At 44.5% G+C, this 18,442-nt stretch overlaps 1 protein-coding gene across 9 annotated transcripts in view; it reads left to right on the top strand.

The window, feature by feature from the left end:
- ASPH (aspartate beta-hydroxylase) overlaps window positions 1–9,600 on the top strand; it is a 334,747-nt gene extending 325,147 nt beyond the window's left edge. For all 9 annotated transcript variants that reach the window (XM_077492760.1, XM_077492758.1, XM_077492757.1 and 6 more), the window contains 3 exons: window positions 486–577; window positions 1,046–1,179; window positions 8,979–9,600. In XM_077492760.1, coding sequence (XP_077348886.1) covers window positions 486–577; window positions 1,046–1,179; window positions 8,979–9,129 — 377 coding nt within the window. In that variant the 3' untranslated portion in view covers window positions 9,130–9,600. The remainder of the gene's footprint in view (window positions 1–485; window positions 578–1,045; window positions 1,180–8,978) is intronic.
- Window positions 9,601–18,442: the final 8,842 nt, after the last annotated feature.

Genomic DNA, 18,442 nt, shown 5'->3' with positions numbered 1-18,442 from the left:
TATAGAGTAGAATCTTTGGCAACTTGGATAACTTCATCCACCTGAAAGATTTGCTTTCAGAATTCAGATGCTTCAGATTTGTTGTCCATGCAGGTTTCCTTTAAGTTTTCCATTCACCTGCTGGGAAAAAACGGCCATGTAATTATTCAATTGGCTACACAAACCTCTAAGTCTTAAATATGTAGATGTTCAGCATCTAAACCAGATTTTTAGACAACAAGTAGGGTAATGGAGGTGGTAGTTTGATTACAGATGCCAACACATGACAGCATGTTTGATAAACAGTTGTTCATTAGATGTTATTTTGCAAAATCCTAATGAAGGAAGATGGATTTTGAACCTGACCTACCTGAACGTAGACATATTTGTTCATGTCATTCTGAATGTTGCTGAATTGAAATTAACATGGTCTGGATGACGTGATGTGTGACAAGTGCAGCTATGAACAGATTCTTTCATTCTTGAACATTTTGTCTTTTCTTCAGGTCGTAAAAATGAGAAATCCTGTAACTCTGCACCTAGGACATGTGCTTTACTAGAAAGATTTCCTGAATCCACTGGATGCCGCAGGGGGCAGGTACAGTTAATCAGTCTTTTTCTATAAACCCAACAGATGGGGGTAATAGCCCCAGTTAGTGTGTTTGGGGGTCTCTAGTGGTTCAGGATTGTAATACATTATAGTAGAAACCACATAATTTGGTAAGTTCTACCATAATAGTGTAACTACTAGGATCCCAGAGTAATGGCAGATTTTATTGAGTGTTAGAACGCATATAAACCATCATTAATGTAATATGTATGTTTTGGAGCTAAGAGAATATATAGAGTAGCGTAGAGTACTAAGTTTTGCAACACATGCTTGGTTCAGATCATAGTTTTATTCCACTTAAGCATTTATTAATGATGGGCACTTCAGAACTCCAAATGCCTTTATATGTAGAGATCTGATCATCACATTAGAAGCACAGTATGCTGTGTCCTAGCCAGGAGGCCATTGATAGTATTCATGATATCACATTTCCTAAACTGTTATCTTTGTGCTTAGATCAAATACTCTGTCATGCACCCTGGAACTCATGTGTGGCCCCACACAGGGCCAACAAACTGCAGACTGCGGATGCACTTAGGATTGGTTATACCAAAGACTGGTTGTAAAATAAGATGTGCCAATGACACTAGGTAAGAGTATATTGTTATATTCTCATGCCTTATACTTGTAAGTGCCATGTTTTAATTTAAAAATCACCTGTTTTGTGTTGTCAGTTAAGAACAGGTCATTGCAAAAAGAATTTAGCATGAACAATTGAGCTTTGGTAGACATTCAGCTGTGTCATGGAGTTTGGGAACAGATATCATCTTAAAGAGGAACTCTGGTTAACCTCTTTTTTTTTTTGCCCTGCTTACCTGATGGTGGTATATGAACATTTCAGAGGCTCACCAATCCAGTGGATGCAGCGTTGACCCACTGAGATCATCTCATGCCCAGCCACAGCTCCGTACTGCACTACAATGTTTGCTCAGGCGTCATTGAGAGGCCTGCCAGCTCTTCTGGGTTCAGTGGACGGGCCTCTCAATGACACACCAATAGGCCACCCGCTCCTCCTTCTCTTGAATGAAAAGTCATGCCTCCTGGGATATGTGATGTACATCAACTAAGGTGAGTGACATGCATTGGGGAGGTCTTTACATAAAAAAAAAGGAGGTGGAGAGGCAGGATTGTCCTTGGAAGGGTAAAGGTCCACTTTAAATGTATTCTCTCTTGAGAAGAGGAGATTAAGGGGGGATATGATCAACATGTACAAATACATAAAGGGTCCATATAGTGAACTTTGTGGGTGCACTCTTTACGCCTAGAGGAAAAGAGATTTCATCTCCAAATACGTAAAGGTTTCTTCACAGTGAGAGCTGTGAAAATGTGGGATATACACCCTCCAGAGGTGGTTCTGTCCAGCTCAGTAAATTGCTTTAAGAAGGCCTTGATTCTTCTCTAAATGTATATAATATAACTGGGTACTAACATTTATAGGTCAAGCTGATCCAGGGAATATCCAATTGTCTCTCGGGGGATCAGGAAGGAATTTCTTGCCCCTACTGTAGCAAATTGGATCATGCTTTGAGGTTTTTTGTGACTATTTTCAATCTGTCTAACTATGTCAATTCTTCTAACTAAAAGAGAAGTATGTGTTTTTTGTTTTTTTTGATTCGTACTTACCTAGGTGGATGCAGCATCGGTCCCTCTGTTCCTCTAACACTGAGAACCGAACGATCAAACACAGCCAATCACTCAGTTTTCACAGCTCTGTGAGCAGAAAGCTAGTGACTTTCAGTCCCTTCAGGTCTGGTATGGATTTTAAGGGAACCCCGGGCCAAAATAAAAATGGCGTGGGGGTCCCCCCAAAAATCCATACCAGACCCGAGCACGCAACCTGTCAGGCCACAGGAAAAGAGGGGGGGCGAGAGAGCGCCCCCCCTCCTGAACCATACCAGGCCACATGCCCTCAACATGGGGAGGGTGCTTTGGGGGCCTCATCCCCATCCATCCCTCATCCCTGGTGGTTGTGGGGGTCTGCGGGTGGGGAGCTTATCTGAATCTGTAAGCCCCTTTTAACAAGGGAAGCCCCAGATCCTGGCCTCCCCCCCTGTTTGAAATGGTAACGGGTTACAAATGTACCCCTACCATTTCACAAAAAAAGTGTCAAAATGGTAAAAATGACAAGACACGACTTGCGACAAGTCATTTATTAAAAATACATAAATAAAAATGTCCCACGAAGTCCATTCCTCATCTTCTCCTCCACCGACGGACTGAAAAAGAAAAAAAAAAGCATTTTTTCTTTCAATGACTTTTATCTGTATTGCCGAGACCCGGCAATTCATTATGAAAAATGTATTCATTCATTATGAAAAATTTAGCCGCGAGTAGTTTTAAATGACTTTTTTTTCTTTAGAAATGTCATTTTGTGCAGGGACTGTTGTAAACATGGGAAAAATGTGCCACTTTACATACTATAGACACCCCCACAGGTACGAAATTTAAAGGATTATTTCAATTTATTGTTTCACTTTAAACATTCTTAAAATCACTGCTCCTGAAAAAACGTCAGTTTTTTAAACTTTTTTTGCATTGATACATGTCTCTTGGGGCAGGACCCAGGTCCCCAAACACTTTTTATGAAAATAAATTGCATATTAACCCTTAAAATTAGCACTTTTGATTTTTCACGTATGTGTCCCATAGACTTTAACGGTGTTCGTGCGTTCAAACAAATTTTTTGCCTGTTCACATGTTCTGCTGCTAACCGAACCGGGGGGGGGGGGGGGGGGGGGGAGTGATTAGCTCATCCCTAGTTATTATATATGGTATTAAGGTTTGAATGTGCCACAGATTTAGTCATTATATAAGGTCTTTAAGGTAAATCAAGTTTCGTTACAAGAATATTGCTTTTTTGACAGAAGTGTAACGTTAAAATAAAAACTATTTGCATGATGATGCCACCATGTAGTGCACATCTACATGAACTTGTCTGCTTTAATATATAATGATGGGGGGTTTATGTAATCTTCAGGTCTAAATAGATTTTTTTTTGGCAAAAACAGCTCTGGCAGCAAAAGAGTTAATCTTGCACAGATCAGACAGTATACTGCTCTCCCATAGTGAACAAGCTGTGAAGCTTATTAACAAGGAGCAGGTCTCCTTCAGGGGGCCTCTGTATATTTGTATGAAGTGTGAGTGTGTGACAGTGTGTGAGAGGGTTAACTACACACAGACCAGCCCCCACCATCCCCCTTCATACTGCAGATAGCAGGCATTGTTAGTCTAACCTTTCTGCACAGTGCAGAGTCTACTGACAGCCTCCTATCTCCAAATACAGGGCTCCATCCAGAGGAATCAGGCAGAGCTCCATGGAAATCGAAAGTTCTAAGAGTAAACTTCCCTTCCTTCACATTATAGTTTCTTTTCCGTTTTGCAACAAAAACAGAATGGATTTTCGTCATAGTTTTTGTCAAAGGACGAAAATGTGCTGTACTTTTTTTCGTTTAGTTTTCGTCACCGTAAAAATGCCACTGACGAAAATTATGACAAATGTTTTCGTTGACACGGGTGCCTACAGTAAGACATGGTGGTGGTAGGGTGCCCACATGTCCCGGATTGCCCGGGATTGTCCCTAATTTTACATTTTTGTCCCGTGACCCGGGCACCTTCATTCCGGGACAATACAGTGTCCCGGAAAGAAAAAAAAACAGTGACCACCAGATCAGTCCGCTCCGCGACTTTGCCTGTTTTCCCTTGCGGCGCCGCCACAGTCACACTCACTTCACTCACTTGCATCTCACGGTCACAGCACAGGAGGATGATTCGTCATAGGCTGGCAGTCTGGTTGCTAGGCTAGGGTCCGCCCCGCGTCTAGCAACCAGTGATGTCAGCTGAGGCCTGAGGGGCGGGCTGACAGGAACTGGTCTGGCACTGGCAGTCAGTGTGGGCAGTGCACCCTCCCTCCTCCCTGCGGGCCGCCCGCACAGTACGTACATACCCCAGCCAGAGTTACGCTACTGACGACACAGGGATAGAGCGCCACACTTAAATTTGTCTCCTGAGCAGCCAGCCAGCTTGAGTCTCCTTGTCTCAGAGTCCTCCTCCAGAGTTCAGGCTCCTCCCGCCCACGAGGTCCCCAAGTTTGCCTGCAGTGATTTAACAGAGATTGACAAACGTCCAGGAGTCTAGGTTAGTGTACTATTCTGCTGCTGTCCCCCTCCCCCTCCATTCTTTCTGCTGCTGTCCCCCTCCATTCTTTCTGCTGCTGTCCCCCTCCATTCTTCCTCTGTGTCCCCCTCTGTTCTGCTGCTGTCCCCCTCTGTTCTTCCTCCGTGCCCCCCTCCGTTCTGCTGCTGTCCCCCTCCGTTCTTCCTCCGTGTCCCCCTCCGTTCTTCCTCCGTGTCCCCCTCTGTTCTTCCTCCGTGTCCCCCTCTGTTCTTCCTCCGTGTCCCCCTCCATTCTTCCTCCGCGTCCCCCTCTGTTCTGCTGCTGTCCCCCTCCGTTCTTCCTCCGCGTCCCCCTCTGTTATGCTGCTGTCCCCCTCCGTTCTTCCTCCACATCCCCCTCTGTTCTGCTGCTGTCCCCCTCCGTTCTTCCTACGCGTCCCCCTCTGTTATGCTGCTGTCCCCCTCCATTCTTCCTCCACGTCCCCCTCTGTTCTGCTGCTGTCCCCCTCCGTTCTTCCTCCACGTCCCCCTCTGTTCTGCTGCTGTCCCCCTCCATTCCTCCTCCACGTCCCCCTCTGTTCTTCCTCCGTGTCCCCCTCTGTTCTTCCTCCGTGTCCCCCTCTGTTCTTCCTCCGTGTCCCCCTCTGTTCTTCCTCCGTGTCCCCCTCTGTTCTTCCTCCGTGTCCCCCTCTGTTCTTCCTCCGTGTCCCCCTCTGTTCTTCCTCCGTGTCCCACTCCGTTCTTCCTCCGCGTCCCCCTCTGTTCTGCTGCTGTCCCCCTCCGTTCTTCCTCCGCGTCCCCCTCTGTTATGCTGCTGTCCCCCTCCGTTCTTCCTCCACGTCCCCCTCTGTTCTGCTGCTGTCCCCCTCCGTTCTTCCTCCGCGTCCCCCTCTGTTATGCTGCTGTCCCCCTCCATTCTTCCTCCACGTCCCCCTCTGTTCTGCTGCTGTCCCCCTCCGTTCTTCCTCCACGTCCCCCTCTGTTCTGCTGCTGTCCCCCTCCGTTCCTCCTCCGCGTCCCCCTCTGTTCTTCCTCCGCGTCCCCCTCTGTTCTTCCTCCGTGTCCCCCTCCGTTCTTCCTCCGTGTCCCCCTCCGTTCTTCCTCCGTGTTCCCCCTCTGTTCTGCTGCTGTCCCCCTCCGTTCTTCCTCCAAATCCACCTCTGTTCTACTGCTGTCCCCCTCCATTCTTCCTTCGTGTCCCCCTCCGTTCTTCCTCCACGCCCCCCTCTGTTCTGCTGCTGTCCCCCTCCGTTCTTCCTCCGCGTCCCCCTCTGTTCTTCCTCCGCGTCCCCCTCTGTTCTTCCTCCGCGTCCCCCTCTGTTCTTCCTCCGCGTCCCCCTCTGTTCTTCCTCCGCGTCCCTCTCTGTTCTTCCTCCGTGTCCCCTTACGTTCTTCCTCCGTGTCCCCCTCCGTTCTTCCTCCGTGTCCCCTTCCGTTCTTCCTCCGTGTCCCCTTCCATTCTTCCTCCGTGTCCCCCTCCGTTCTTCCTCCGTGTCCCCCTCCGTTCTTCCTCCGTGTCCCCCTCCGTTCTTCCTCCGTGTCCCCCTCCGTTCTTCCTCCGTGTCCCCCTCCGTTCTTCCTCTGTGTCCCCTCCGTTCTTCCTCCGTGTCCCCCTCTGTTCTTCCTCCGTGTCCCCCTCTGTTCTTCCTCCGTGTCCCCCTCCGTTCTTCCTCCGCATCCCCCCCTGTTCTGCTGCTGTCCCCCTCCGTTCTTCCTCCATGTTCCCCTCTGTTCTTCCTCCGTGTCCCCCTCTGTTCTGCTGCTGTCCCCCTCCGTTCTTCCTCCGTGTCCCCCTCCGTTCTTCCTCCGTGTCCCCCTCCGTTCTTCCTCCGTGTCCCCCTCCGTTCTTCCTCCGTGTCCCTCTCCGTTCTTCCTCCGTGTCCCCCTCCGTTCTTCCTCTGTGTCCCCCTCCGTTCTTCCTCTGTGTCCCCCTCCGTTCTTTCTCCGTGTCCCCCTCCGTTCTTCCTCCACGTCCCCCTCCGTTCTTCCTCCACGTCCCCCTCCGTTCTTCCTCCACGTCCCCCTCCGTTCTGCTGCTGTACCCCTCCGTTCTTCCTCCGCGTCCCCCTCTGTTCTTCCTCCGTGTCCCCCTCTGTTCTTCCTCTGTGTCCCCCTCTGTTCTTCCTCCGTGTCCCCCTCTGTTCTTCCTCCGTGTCCCCCTCCGTTCTTCCTCCGTGTCCCCCTCCGTTCTTCCTCCGTGTCCCCCTCCGTTCTTCCTCCGTGTCCCCCTCTGTTCTTCCTCCGTGTCCCCTTCTGTTCTTCCCCAGTGTCCCCCTCTGTTCTTCCTCCATGCCCCCCTCTGTTCTGCTGCTGTCCCCCTCCATTCTTCCTTCGTGTCCCCCTCTGTTCTTCCTCCGTGTCCCCCTCTGTTCTTCCTCCGTGTCCCCCTCTGTTCTTCCTCCGTGTCCCCCTCTGTTCTTCCTCCGTGTCCCCCTCTGTTCTTCCTCCGTGTCCCCCTCTGTTCTTCCTCCGTTTCCCCATCTGTTCTTCCTCCGTTTCCCCATCTATTCTTCCTCCGAGCCCCCCTCCGTTCTGCTGCTGTCCCCCTCCGTTCTTCCTCCGTGTCCCCCTCTGTTCTTCCTCCGTGTCCCCCTCCGCTCTTCCTCCGTGTCACCCTCCGTTCTTCCTCCGTGTCCTCCTCCGTTCTTCCTCCGTGTCCCCCTCTGTTCTGCTGCTGTCCCCCTCCATTCTTCCTCCGTGTCCCCCTCTGTTCTTCCTCCGTGTCCCCCTCTGATCTGCTGCTGTCCCCCTCCGTTCTTCCTCCATGTCCCCCTCTGTTCTTCCTCCGTGTCCCCCTCTGTTCTGCTATCCCCCTCCGTTCTTCCTCCGTGTCCCCCTCCGTTCTTCCTCCATGTCCCCCTCTGTTCTTCCTACATGTCCCCCTCTACACATTGCATACCACCTGTCTAAACTGGTTACCACTGTTTGCTTTTTTTCCCCAAAAATTGGCCAAAAAAGTATCAAAAACCATCTTTTTGGGCGGGTGCGGGGGGGGGGGGGTGTCCCTGAATGGCCATTTGGAAATGTGGTCACCCTAGGTGGTGGCAGTGTCCTTCTGTGGGGCTGCATGAATGCTGCTGGTGTCAGGGAGCTTCATGTCATTGATGGTATCATGAATTCATAGATGTACTGCTCTATATTGAAAGAGAAGATGCCATCATCACTCAGTGCCCCTGGCCATTGTGCACTTTTCCAACATGACAATAATTCACAACACACATCTAAGGCTACTGTTGCATTTCTGAAGAACAGGGTGAAAGTGATTCAGTGGCCAAGTATGTCTCCTGATCTGAAACCCAACTGAACATCTATGGGGAATTCTGAAGAGACAATTTGAGCATTAGTCTCCATCCAGCATCCAGGCTCTAAAAGCGGGCGTTCTTGAAGAACAGAAAAAGATAGGTGTTGCAATATGTCGCCAACTTGTTCATTCTATGTCTAGAAGACTTAGGGGTTGATTTACTAAAGGCAAATCCACTTTGCACTGCAAGTGCACTTGGAAGTACAGTCGCTGTAGATCTGAGTGGAAGCTCTGCTGATTTTATCATTCAATCGTGTACAAGCAAAAATGCTGTTTTTTATTTTCCTTGCATGTCACCCTCAGATCTACAGTGACTGCTCTTCCAAGTGCACTTTCAGTGCAAAGTGGATTTGCCTTTAGTAAATCAACCCCTTAGTGTTGTCCTTACAAATCATGGAAGTCATACAAAACACTAGATGTGGTAGTTTTTGTTGGGGGGATGTATTCATTTTTGCATCAACTAATTTGAGTAAAACTGAATATTTTGTAATCTAAGTTATATTATTAACCTTACTTTCATGTAATGAGCTAAACAAATGTTCTATAACACTCAGTTTTGTCAAAATTTGGGAAATTGTTCTTGTTTGTTAAAATCTTACTTTTCAAAAGGGGCGTACCCATTTTTGCTGAGCACTGTGTGAGCGTATATATATATATATGTATGTATGTATGTGTGTGTGTGTGTATGTATGTGTATATATATATATATATATATATATATATATATATATATATATATATATATATATATATATATATATATACACACACAAATTGTCCCCTATGATAATCACATGCTGTACTATGAGTTTCATCATGGTTTCCCCATGTTAAATGAGGGAAACCAGCACACCAGTCTGTATCTACTAGTTGTAGAGGAAAACATACACAGTGAAATCAGCTTTGGTAGTTTCCACAGCGTATGTGTCGAACAAACTTTACAAAAATGTTTTCACATGGTGTTCTTATTTTTCAGGAGCTGGACAGAAGGGAAAGTGCTGATTTTTGATGACTCTTTTGAACATGAAGTGTGGCAAGATGCTGACTCCTATCGGTTAATATTTATTGTGGACATTTGGCACCCAGAGCTTACACAGCATCAAAGGAGGACTCTGCCTGCCATTTAAATGTGATGTGATTGGGTTTACAGAGCCTAATCAGATGAAGGAAAATTGTAAAGCACTAAACGCACCCTAATATTACTGTTACACATATACAGTATGGGTGTACCTCATATTTCTTGTATAGACAATATAATTTTGTGCCATATTTCTATTGGTGATGGCTTATAGTATAGTTTATTTGAATGAGTTTACTTTGAGATTGTGTTCACTTATACTACTATTCTGAAAAAAAGGCAAACCACTATTAATTATCCTGTAATACTTTTTTTTTTTTTTCTTTTTTTTTTACACGTGTCTCATTGTACTGAACTATCATCACTGTATTCTCTTTCAAACATCACCATGTACTGAGCAAACATGTTTATATACATAACAAATTGTATTATATGGGGTAAATATGAAGCAGGTCCTGGTTGTACAGCTGCTACTTTGTTTACTAGAATAAACCTGGAACTGATCCCTATATTTTCACTAGATGGATGCTGAAAGCTGTTCTTTTGGTGTTGAGTGGGTGTTGAGTGGGTGGTGGTAGTTTGAAGTGCCTGCTGGTTATGTCTGTATGGAAACCTATCTGGAAGATCTCCTTGCTGGTCTCCACCCTTTGCCATGGCCTTCTTTTCTAGCCCATTGGGCATCAGGCCAAGTGTGGTATCCAAGCTCTGGTTTCTGTATTTTGCAAAGATGGAAGTAATATTGGAATCTTCATTTGTGATATTGTGACTCAAGTGTGAAAAAGATGCAGCGTCTCTTTCACACAATAGTCAGCCATTGTGTAAGTTGCTACTTTGAGCCTACATTTTATCTCCCATGTGCTTATTTAGCATATACACCACCCTAGCTGCATGTATTAAGCATTCCTATTAGATAATCTATTAGACATATTTTTACCCCCATAATCTCTCCATCCTCTTGAAAGATCTGTGGTTGTACATTGTTAAGGAAATAGGTTCAGTAGCCTGGCATACACTATAATCAAAGAAGATAAAAAAATTTGATAAACCCCAGAGGGTCTAAGTGCACATGTTCTCCTTTAAATCTATGCAGGGGATTTCAAATAAAATGATATTTGTATTATTGATCGTGCTGGCTGTAGCTCCACCCCAGGCTGAAGCCCGAATTAAGGACATTCCTGTGCGGGAGTTACAGCCAGCACTGAGCTCCCACTCCACAGTGTACACAAAGCCTGCACAACCCCACCCTCTTCTCCTCTGAAAGCTGCCAGAAGAAGGGAAATGTGCAGCTCTGCTCACTAATAGTAAAAACTCTGTGTCTCCCCTTTCGGCTTCTTTTCTACTGCAAAGAAAGCTACTGATTACAGACCAAAGAACCTACCCCCTTTTAGGTTGGAGGAGAAAGTACAGTAGTAACATTCAGTGTTCTTCACAATGATATAAGCCCACAATAATCCACACCAGCTACTGCACTTGTCTAGTCTGTGGGCCTGTGTTTTTGTGAATTACCATGCTGTTCTTCAGCATGGTCATTCACAACAGCACAAGCCACATACACTTACATATGTACTCTTTCCTCTGATCCAGAATAGCAGGTTGTTGCAGTTGTGGGCAGGTGATTTGGTCCGTCATCAGTAGCTTTCTTTGTAGTAAAAAAAAAAAGTTGTGCAGGCTCTGGGTACACTTGCTGCCCTGCCCCTCTCCTGTGCACTGTCGGTCAGAGCTCTGTTGTCCGATTGTGGTTACAGGAGGGAGGAGCTTCTCAGGAATTAAGGCACAAAAACGGGAGACGGTGCTGCAAACCTCAGAATCTGATCCCATGAGGTTAATCTTCACATCAGTGGCCCGCTTATAGTCTCTGCAAGCCTCTTTTATACCCACACTCCTAGGAGCTGGCACCTCGATGTAATGCAGTTAAACAAGCTTTATTGTATATCAAACAATAAAAAGGGGACAATATCCAGCACAAAAAGATTGACACATTTCAGGAACCCCTGCACAGTTTAAAATGAGACCAAGTGCAATGTCATCTGGTACCCCTGAATAAGTTTATAAGCATTTTCATCTTATAGCGAGATTTCTTTAAGTGACATCAAGGCCACTGTGTTAGGTCAGGTAAACTTCTAGCCATATTTTTCCTCAAAGTTTGTTATATGGCCCCATTCCTAGAAATGCATATACTGATATAAATATCTAGGACCGTTAGTAAAATTTCATTTTTATGCCATTGCAGCACTATATTTGACTGGGTTTTATGGTTGTCCTTCACATTTCTGCAGCTTTTTGCTGTCCAATTTCTTTCAAACTTAATTTTAAATTCATCCATTATCCCAGCTACAGATAATTCTGAGATGTGATTAGAAGCCATACCAGGGTCATGTATTATCAGAGCATTTAATAATTGGAATACACCATAGTCATTCACACTAACACCTGATGCCAAATTTGGTCATTTCTGTTAAATGATGAAACCAAGTTGGCATAAAGGATGAATTTGAAAGAAAGAGGTTCACATTTTTTTAGACCCTTTTCAACTTTCATGCAACTTCTACTTCAGAGTGTATATGTTGCATGTAAATTATTCTTTTGCAACCTGTGCCTATATCTTCCTTAGAGTAAGCAGTGTTCTCATGGACCTCTGCGGGACTGATTTACAGTGGCTGAAAACTGGAACAAGAAAGTGGGACTGTATCTCAGAGTGTAGCCAGTCAAGTTTCATCTTTGGATTAGAAATCTTAATGCTTGTCCTGGGTGATTGCTGCAGTTTTCTTAGCACTGTCCCCAAGGCAGAGGAAGACAGACATGCTGACTGGCAGTATGTGGGAATCTCACTAACCAGATGGATTGGAAACAAAGGTAATAGGTTGTGCGTAATGTACACAATACAATCTTCTAAACCCCAACCCATCACGCTTTATTATCAATCTCTGTGCCTCTCCTTAAGAACTTTATAGAAATATCGTTTTATATAGAGATATCGTTTTTCAAGAGCTTTTCCTTATTACTGTATTAGGTTTTAAGATCATGATGTTTTTGTGCCATTTCTTAATAGCATGTTTGGCATTTGCCTATGTTTTTAGCTGTTCAACCATATTAGAAGCGTAAATAGATTTGCAATCCTCTGCAAACATGTTGCTGTTCAGTAAATCTCCCCGTTATTTTTGAAATACAGTGTATTTATGTATCCTGATGTTTTCCTGACTTGTTCTATATATGTACAGGATGATTTTTTTTTTTAGCACTTCTTTTTGTTGGAGTTTTTCAAGTGAAGTGGCCCACACATTAGAATATATTTTGATAGTGTTTTTTGTGTTTATATTCTCAAACCTAAAACCATATTAACCACTTGCAGACCGGACCATTTTGCTGGTCAAAGACCAGACCACTTTTTCGATTCGGCACTGCGTCGTTTTAACTGACAATTGCGCGGTCGTGCGACGTGGCTCCCAAACAAAATTGACGTCCTTTTTTTCCCACAAATAGAGCTTTCTTTTGGTGGTATTTGATCACCCCTGCGGTTTTGAATTTTTGCGCTATAAACAATAATAGAGCGACAATTTTGAAAAAAACGCATTATTTTTTACTTTTTGTTATAATAAATATCCCCCAAAAATATATAAAAAAACATTTTTTTCCCTCAGTTTAGGCCGATACGTATTCTTCTACATATTTTTGGTAAAAAAAATCGCAATAAGCGATTGATTGGTTTGCGCAAAAGTTATAGCGTTTACAAAATAGGGATAGTTTTATAGCATTTTTATTAATAATTTTTTATTATTATTTTTTTTACTAGTAATGGCGGCGATCAGCGATTTTTATTGTGACTGCGACATTGTGGGGGACCCATCGGACATTTTTGACACATTTTTGGGACCATTGTCATTTATACAGTAATCACTGCTATATAAATGCAGTGATTCCTGTGTAAATGACACTGGCAGTGAAGGGGTTAACCAGTGGGTGGCAGTGTAGGGGTTAAGTGTTCCTAGGGGTGTGTTACTAACTGTGGGGGGGTTGGGCTTTCATTTAGTGAACACTGATCTCTGCTCCAATCACATGGAGCAGAGATCAGCGTCACTAGTTGCTAGGCAGAATGGAGAAATGTTGTTTACACAGCATTTCCTCCATTCGGCCACTCCGTGAGACGATCGCGGGGATGCCCGCGGCGATCGAGTCCGCGGGTCCTGCGACCGGACTCACGGGGGTCCCGACCAGCGCATGAGCGCGCCGCCGGCGGCGCGCTCCCGATGGCAGGGCGGCATTGAATATTGGACGTACCTGTATGCCAATATGCCTGCCCGTGCCATTCTGTCGACGTACATCGTCGTGCGCTGGTCGAGAAGTGGTTAAATACTCTCAAACCCCTCCCTATTCCAACCAGCAACATTTGTACTTCTAAAACATGGTGAACCAATTGGGTCTGCCTGTCCATTTTTTAAGGCGGACCTGATTAGACCCTCCAGTCTCCTCTATGGGGCGGCAGGTATCAACAGACATGTGTCTGTTAACATCCACCAACTGGTCTGATCCTGTCCAATAAATAACAGATTAATGGGGATCCATTCCCCATCTGTGAATTGGATCAGATGGCATTCTGACTGCCCCTAGAGGACAACGGGGCTGTGGCTGTGTCCGCTCTGCATAAGCGGAGCGCACATGAACCAGCCATGCGTCTGCACAGTGGGGATCAGTGGACAGATTCCCCACTGAGCAAGCTGATTACCAATGGAGCCTGCCCCATGTTGAAGGGGCCTAATGCCTGATACCCATGATGAGATCGTTGGATGATTGTCTGGTTTTCTTTTTTTGCACACTAATCTTATATTAAAAATGAAGAGGTTATTAAAGTTATGCAAATTCTCGAACGAGAGAACAAAAATTTGGAAGTGATGTAATGTATTGTATTTGTATTGTATTTTCGGTCTAAAATTGAACTGATTTAAGGAATGTAATTGAACTGATTTAAGGAAAATCGTACAATCTGGTATCGTATGACAACATTTTTTGTGCTTTTCCTGTTGGATAATATCGGATGAGTTTTCGCGATCAGCTCTTGAAAGCTGTGTACTAATGATCAGATAATCATACGATCGTTTTGAAAGTGTTTTTTTTCATACAATTTTCTGATCGTGTGTACGGACCATTAGGAGGGCCAAAATGATAGCATAAGCATGGTCAGAGAATCAAAGGTGCCTGTATATGATGGCATCAGCTGGGTAATTCCACAAGTGAGATACTATCAGTGCCCATCTCATGTAGACAGCCACTTAAGTGGCACGCACTCTCATTTTATTTTGATACAGGCATTTGCAGTTGGGGCAGAACCCAGCCAAAGTTGAGAGGGAGGTTGCAGTTTTACTACTCCTTTACTTATCCAGTCGTTCCTGCTGGCCTGGTTAATATGCATGTAATTAATTCCCATTTCTGGTTCTGAGCCCAAAATGCAGTGATATGAGGCCTAATTAAGGACTAATTAGTATAACATTTTTAAGTGCTGTCTCTGCCTAATTAGATAAAATTGGATGTTATTAAAGCAGATTGCCATTAGTTTTGCTGTAATACATTGATATTTGATAGCATTTGAAGTGCTGTTTCAGATGAGTCCTTTCATCATTTTTTTTTTTTTGCTTTAAATCAAAGTTAATTACTCCAGTAAAAATAATTTACTGTATTAATACCTAGACAATTGAATGTCTGCTTGAGAGATCTGTAACACAGTAATGTCAGTTCTTTCTAATTAATACATATCAAGCACCAGGTTATTTTATATGTCAGCTGTCAGACTGCATGATCCTTCCTAATGAATAGTTCATAAGTGGGGTTTTATATAGTAGACATTTTATGTAACACCTAAAATATTCCTGCAATAGGAAATGTCATTCAATAAAATAGACAATGAAAGAAAATATATGTTGAGTATGCATTTTGTATAATGCATACGATGTAAAAATGTTTTTGCTGGTTAAACATGTGGATTGTGCTGGTACCCCAATAATCCAGTTTATCTGGAAGTCTATCATCTGGGGACCGATCAACAGGCACCACAAGCATGGGATGAAGATTTGAAACATTTGTTGCTGTTTAACCATTGCAAATTCCAGAGCGTAGATACTATAGGATATACTACACCATGATTTTTTTTTGTAAGTACAAGAAAGGGTCTAAAGTAGGGATAAGCAAAATTAAGAGTTTTATAATTTTCTCAAGATTTCTGGGATAATCAGGAGATTTAGGCACTGGTGTCAATGGAGTAAGTGAAAGGAATGTGGTTTTTAAGGGTACAAATGAGCTTTAAAGGGCTACTAAGGGTTATGGTAGATGCTTTAATCCTGGATATGCTCTTGTGCCTAAAAGGCTTCTTATCAACCCCTTTATGTTATGGGGTTTTTTTCCGCAAAAGGGAAAAAATTTAAATAGCAACAGATACACAACTTACCGGCACTTGCTGGTTTCCATCACTTCCTGGTGATTGGTCACAGCTAATCACATGGTAAAGAGCCTCCGTCAGTGGCTCCTTACCACGATCGGAGGTGCGGTGCGTCAGAGTGACACACCACACCACTGATCATCCTGCGATGGCTCCTTATCCTGAAAGACGCCATATGACATCCAGTCAAGATGATGGAACCATTGCCCAGGCTGTCATTCTGCTATAAGCCGGGCAGGGAAGTGGTTAAAGTGATTTAAATGATCACCTCGTAAAACAACCCATTCAGTTTAAAATAGAAATGAAAGGAAAAACCTTTGTGTATAGATATGAAAAAAAAATTATAAATACTTTTTTTTCTATAAGTGATCACATTCCCTCTATTCTCAGCTGCTTAAAAGGGGGGGACAAGTCTGATCACTAGAGGAGAGCAGGCTTCGTTCCCAGCATAGCTAGAGAACTCACCACGGTATGCTCTCCTGCTTAGTGTGGCCAGATTTTAATAGGAAAGCAAAGGGCCTGGCAGGAACACCAGGGATTTCACATAAAGGAAACATGCAAAGAGAAGAGGATACTTTTTCCTACAAGTACATGATAGGGCAGGCACAAATCAGGACTAAGGAATGCTCTGGTCACAAACAATTTAATTAACAAAATTCAGAGTTTCTGCTTTGGCAAAATTTTGCCAATTGCAAAATTTCCCCACAATCATGCCGTTCAGCCTAAATCTGAATCAGTGTCCCAATTTTAACAGTTCATCATACTCACTTTTTTTGGACATTCTAATGACCTAAGCAGCCAATCAGAAATCATATCTGACAGAATAAACTAAAATCTGGTTGACCGATGTGTACCATTGTACTTTTTCATTGTGTTTTTGAAGAAGCATGGGCGGCACAGTGGTGTAGTGGTTAGCACTCTTACCTGGCAGTAAAAAGGGTCACTGGTTCAAATCCCAACCACGAAACCCTGCCTGGAGTTTGCATGTTCTCCCTGAGCCTGCGTGGGTTTCCTCCGGGTACTCCGGTTTCCTCCCACACTCCAAAGACATGCAGGTAGGTTAATTGGCTTCTGTCCAAAATTGGCCCTAGTATATGAATGGGGACCTTGGATTGTGAGCTCCTTGAAGGTAGGGACCAATGTGAGTGTGCAATGTACAGGGATAGGGGTAGACACTCACTCAGGTTGAACTGGTGTCTTTATTCAACCTTACTAACTATGAAACTATGAAACTATAAGCATGTGTTGTTTGCCTTGTTCATTAGAATTTCCTGGTGCCATTTGCCTATGAATCAATTAATGCAAGACTGGTTGTAAAGTCAGAAGGTTTTTTATCTTAATTACTCTTTTTATACCCATGTCTTTTGACACCACCTGCGCCTTCTAATACGACTGCTTACTGTAAAGGAACCTCACATGCAACACAACAATAGCAGCGTTATAGGTACAAATACACTTAGGCCCCTTTCACACTGGGGCAGGAGGTGAATCCGCGGTAAAGCACCGCTATTTTTAGCTGCGATTTTCGTCGGATTTGCAACGCTATTCGGACGCTAGCGGGGGTAAAACAGAGGAAGAGTTAAAAACCACCGCAAAGCGCCTCTGCAGAGGCGCTTTGCCGGCGGGATAGCCGCGCTGCCCCATTGATTTCAATGGGCAGGAGCAGTAAAGGGGCGGTGTATACAAAGATGCTGCTAGCAGGACTTTTTTTACCGTCCTGCCAGCGCGCCGCTCCAGCGTGAAAGCCCTCTGGGCTTTCACACTGAAGACACAGCAGCGGCTCTCTCAGGTCGGTTTGCAGGCGCTATTTTTGGGCCCCTTTCACACTGGGGCAGTTTTCAGGCGCTACAGCGCTAAAAATAGCGCCTGAAAAAAACAGCCCCTTTCACTCCAGTGTGAAAGCCGGAGGGCTTTCACATTGGAGCGGTGCACTAGCAGGACGGTGAAAAAAGTCCTGCTAGCCGCATCTTTGGAGCGGTGAAAGGAGCGGTGTATTCACCTCTCCTAAACCGCTCCTACCCATTGAAATCAATGGGGCAGCGTAGCTATACCGCCGGGAAAGCACCGCTGCAGCGGCGCTTTGCGGGTGGTTTTAAACCTTTTTCGGCTGCTATCGGGGGTTAAAACCGCCCCTCAAGTGGCCGCAGACCATCGCTAAAACGACTAAAGCGCCGCTAAAAATAGCGACGCTTTACTGCCGACGCCCACACCGCCCCAGTGTGAAAGGGGCCTAAGCGCAACAGCGCCTGCAAAATGACCCAGTGTGAAAGGGGTCTAAAAGCAGACGCTTGGCTGAAAACTATAGGAGGGTTTAGTTCCACTTTAAATAAAATGTACCAGTATACAGAGGTTTTTGGGGGTGAGACGGTAGGGTTTAATTTTATGAACAACTGACACAATGCTGCTGTCTTGGTTATGTTGACTAATTTACTGTCACGTCACTTTGGTCTTGGACTAATTTTTGTCACTTCGCTTTATTGTTTGTTGTGTTACTTTGGCCTTAAAGTACATTTTTGTCGGGTCCCTTTTGATCCCAAAGTGTTTTTTTCACATCATTCGTTTTTGGCATGTTACTTTGCTCATAAAGTCATTTTCGTTACGCCACTTTAGTTTTTTCAGGTCACTTTGCACTTAGATGAGTCTTATTCCTTCTATGTAGTCTTTGAGTATTTTTTTTTTGTCATGTCACTTTGGACTTGGGGTAGTGTTTGTCATGTTTGACTTGTTTTTGCGTGTCACTTAGGTCTTATATATATTTTTTTGCCATTATATATTTTGAGCAAGAATGTGCTAGTGTGCTGCTTTTCATTTCTGCTTTTCTGTTTATTGATGCCATGTTGTTTAGTTATTTTAGTGATTTATTCAGCACTGTCCTTTTTTTCACAGGACAAATATTCTATTTCAGAAATAAATATGTACAGTTTTCTATATTTTACTT

The sequence above is a fragment of the Lithobates pipiens genome, unplaced genomic scaffold (assembly GCF_037356315.1).
Source record: "Lithobates pipiens isolate NorthernLeopardFrog02 unplaced genomic scaffold, aLitPip1_a1.2 Scaffold_19, whole genome shotgun sequence".
Classification (NCBI taxonomy): Eukaryota; Metazoa; Chordata; class Amphibia; order Anura; family Ranidae; genus Lithobates; species Lithobates pipiens.
Note: the sequence above shows the minus strand (reverse complement) of the source record. Positions and strands in the feature narration are given on the sequence as shown.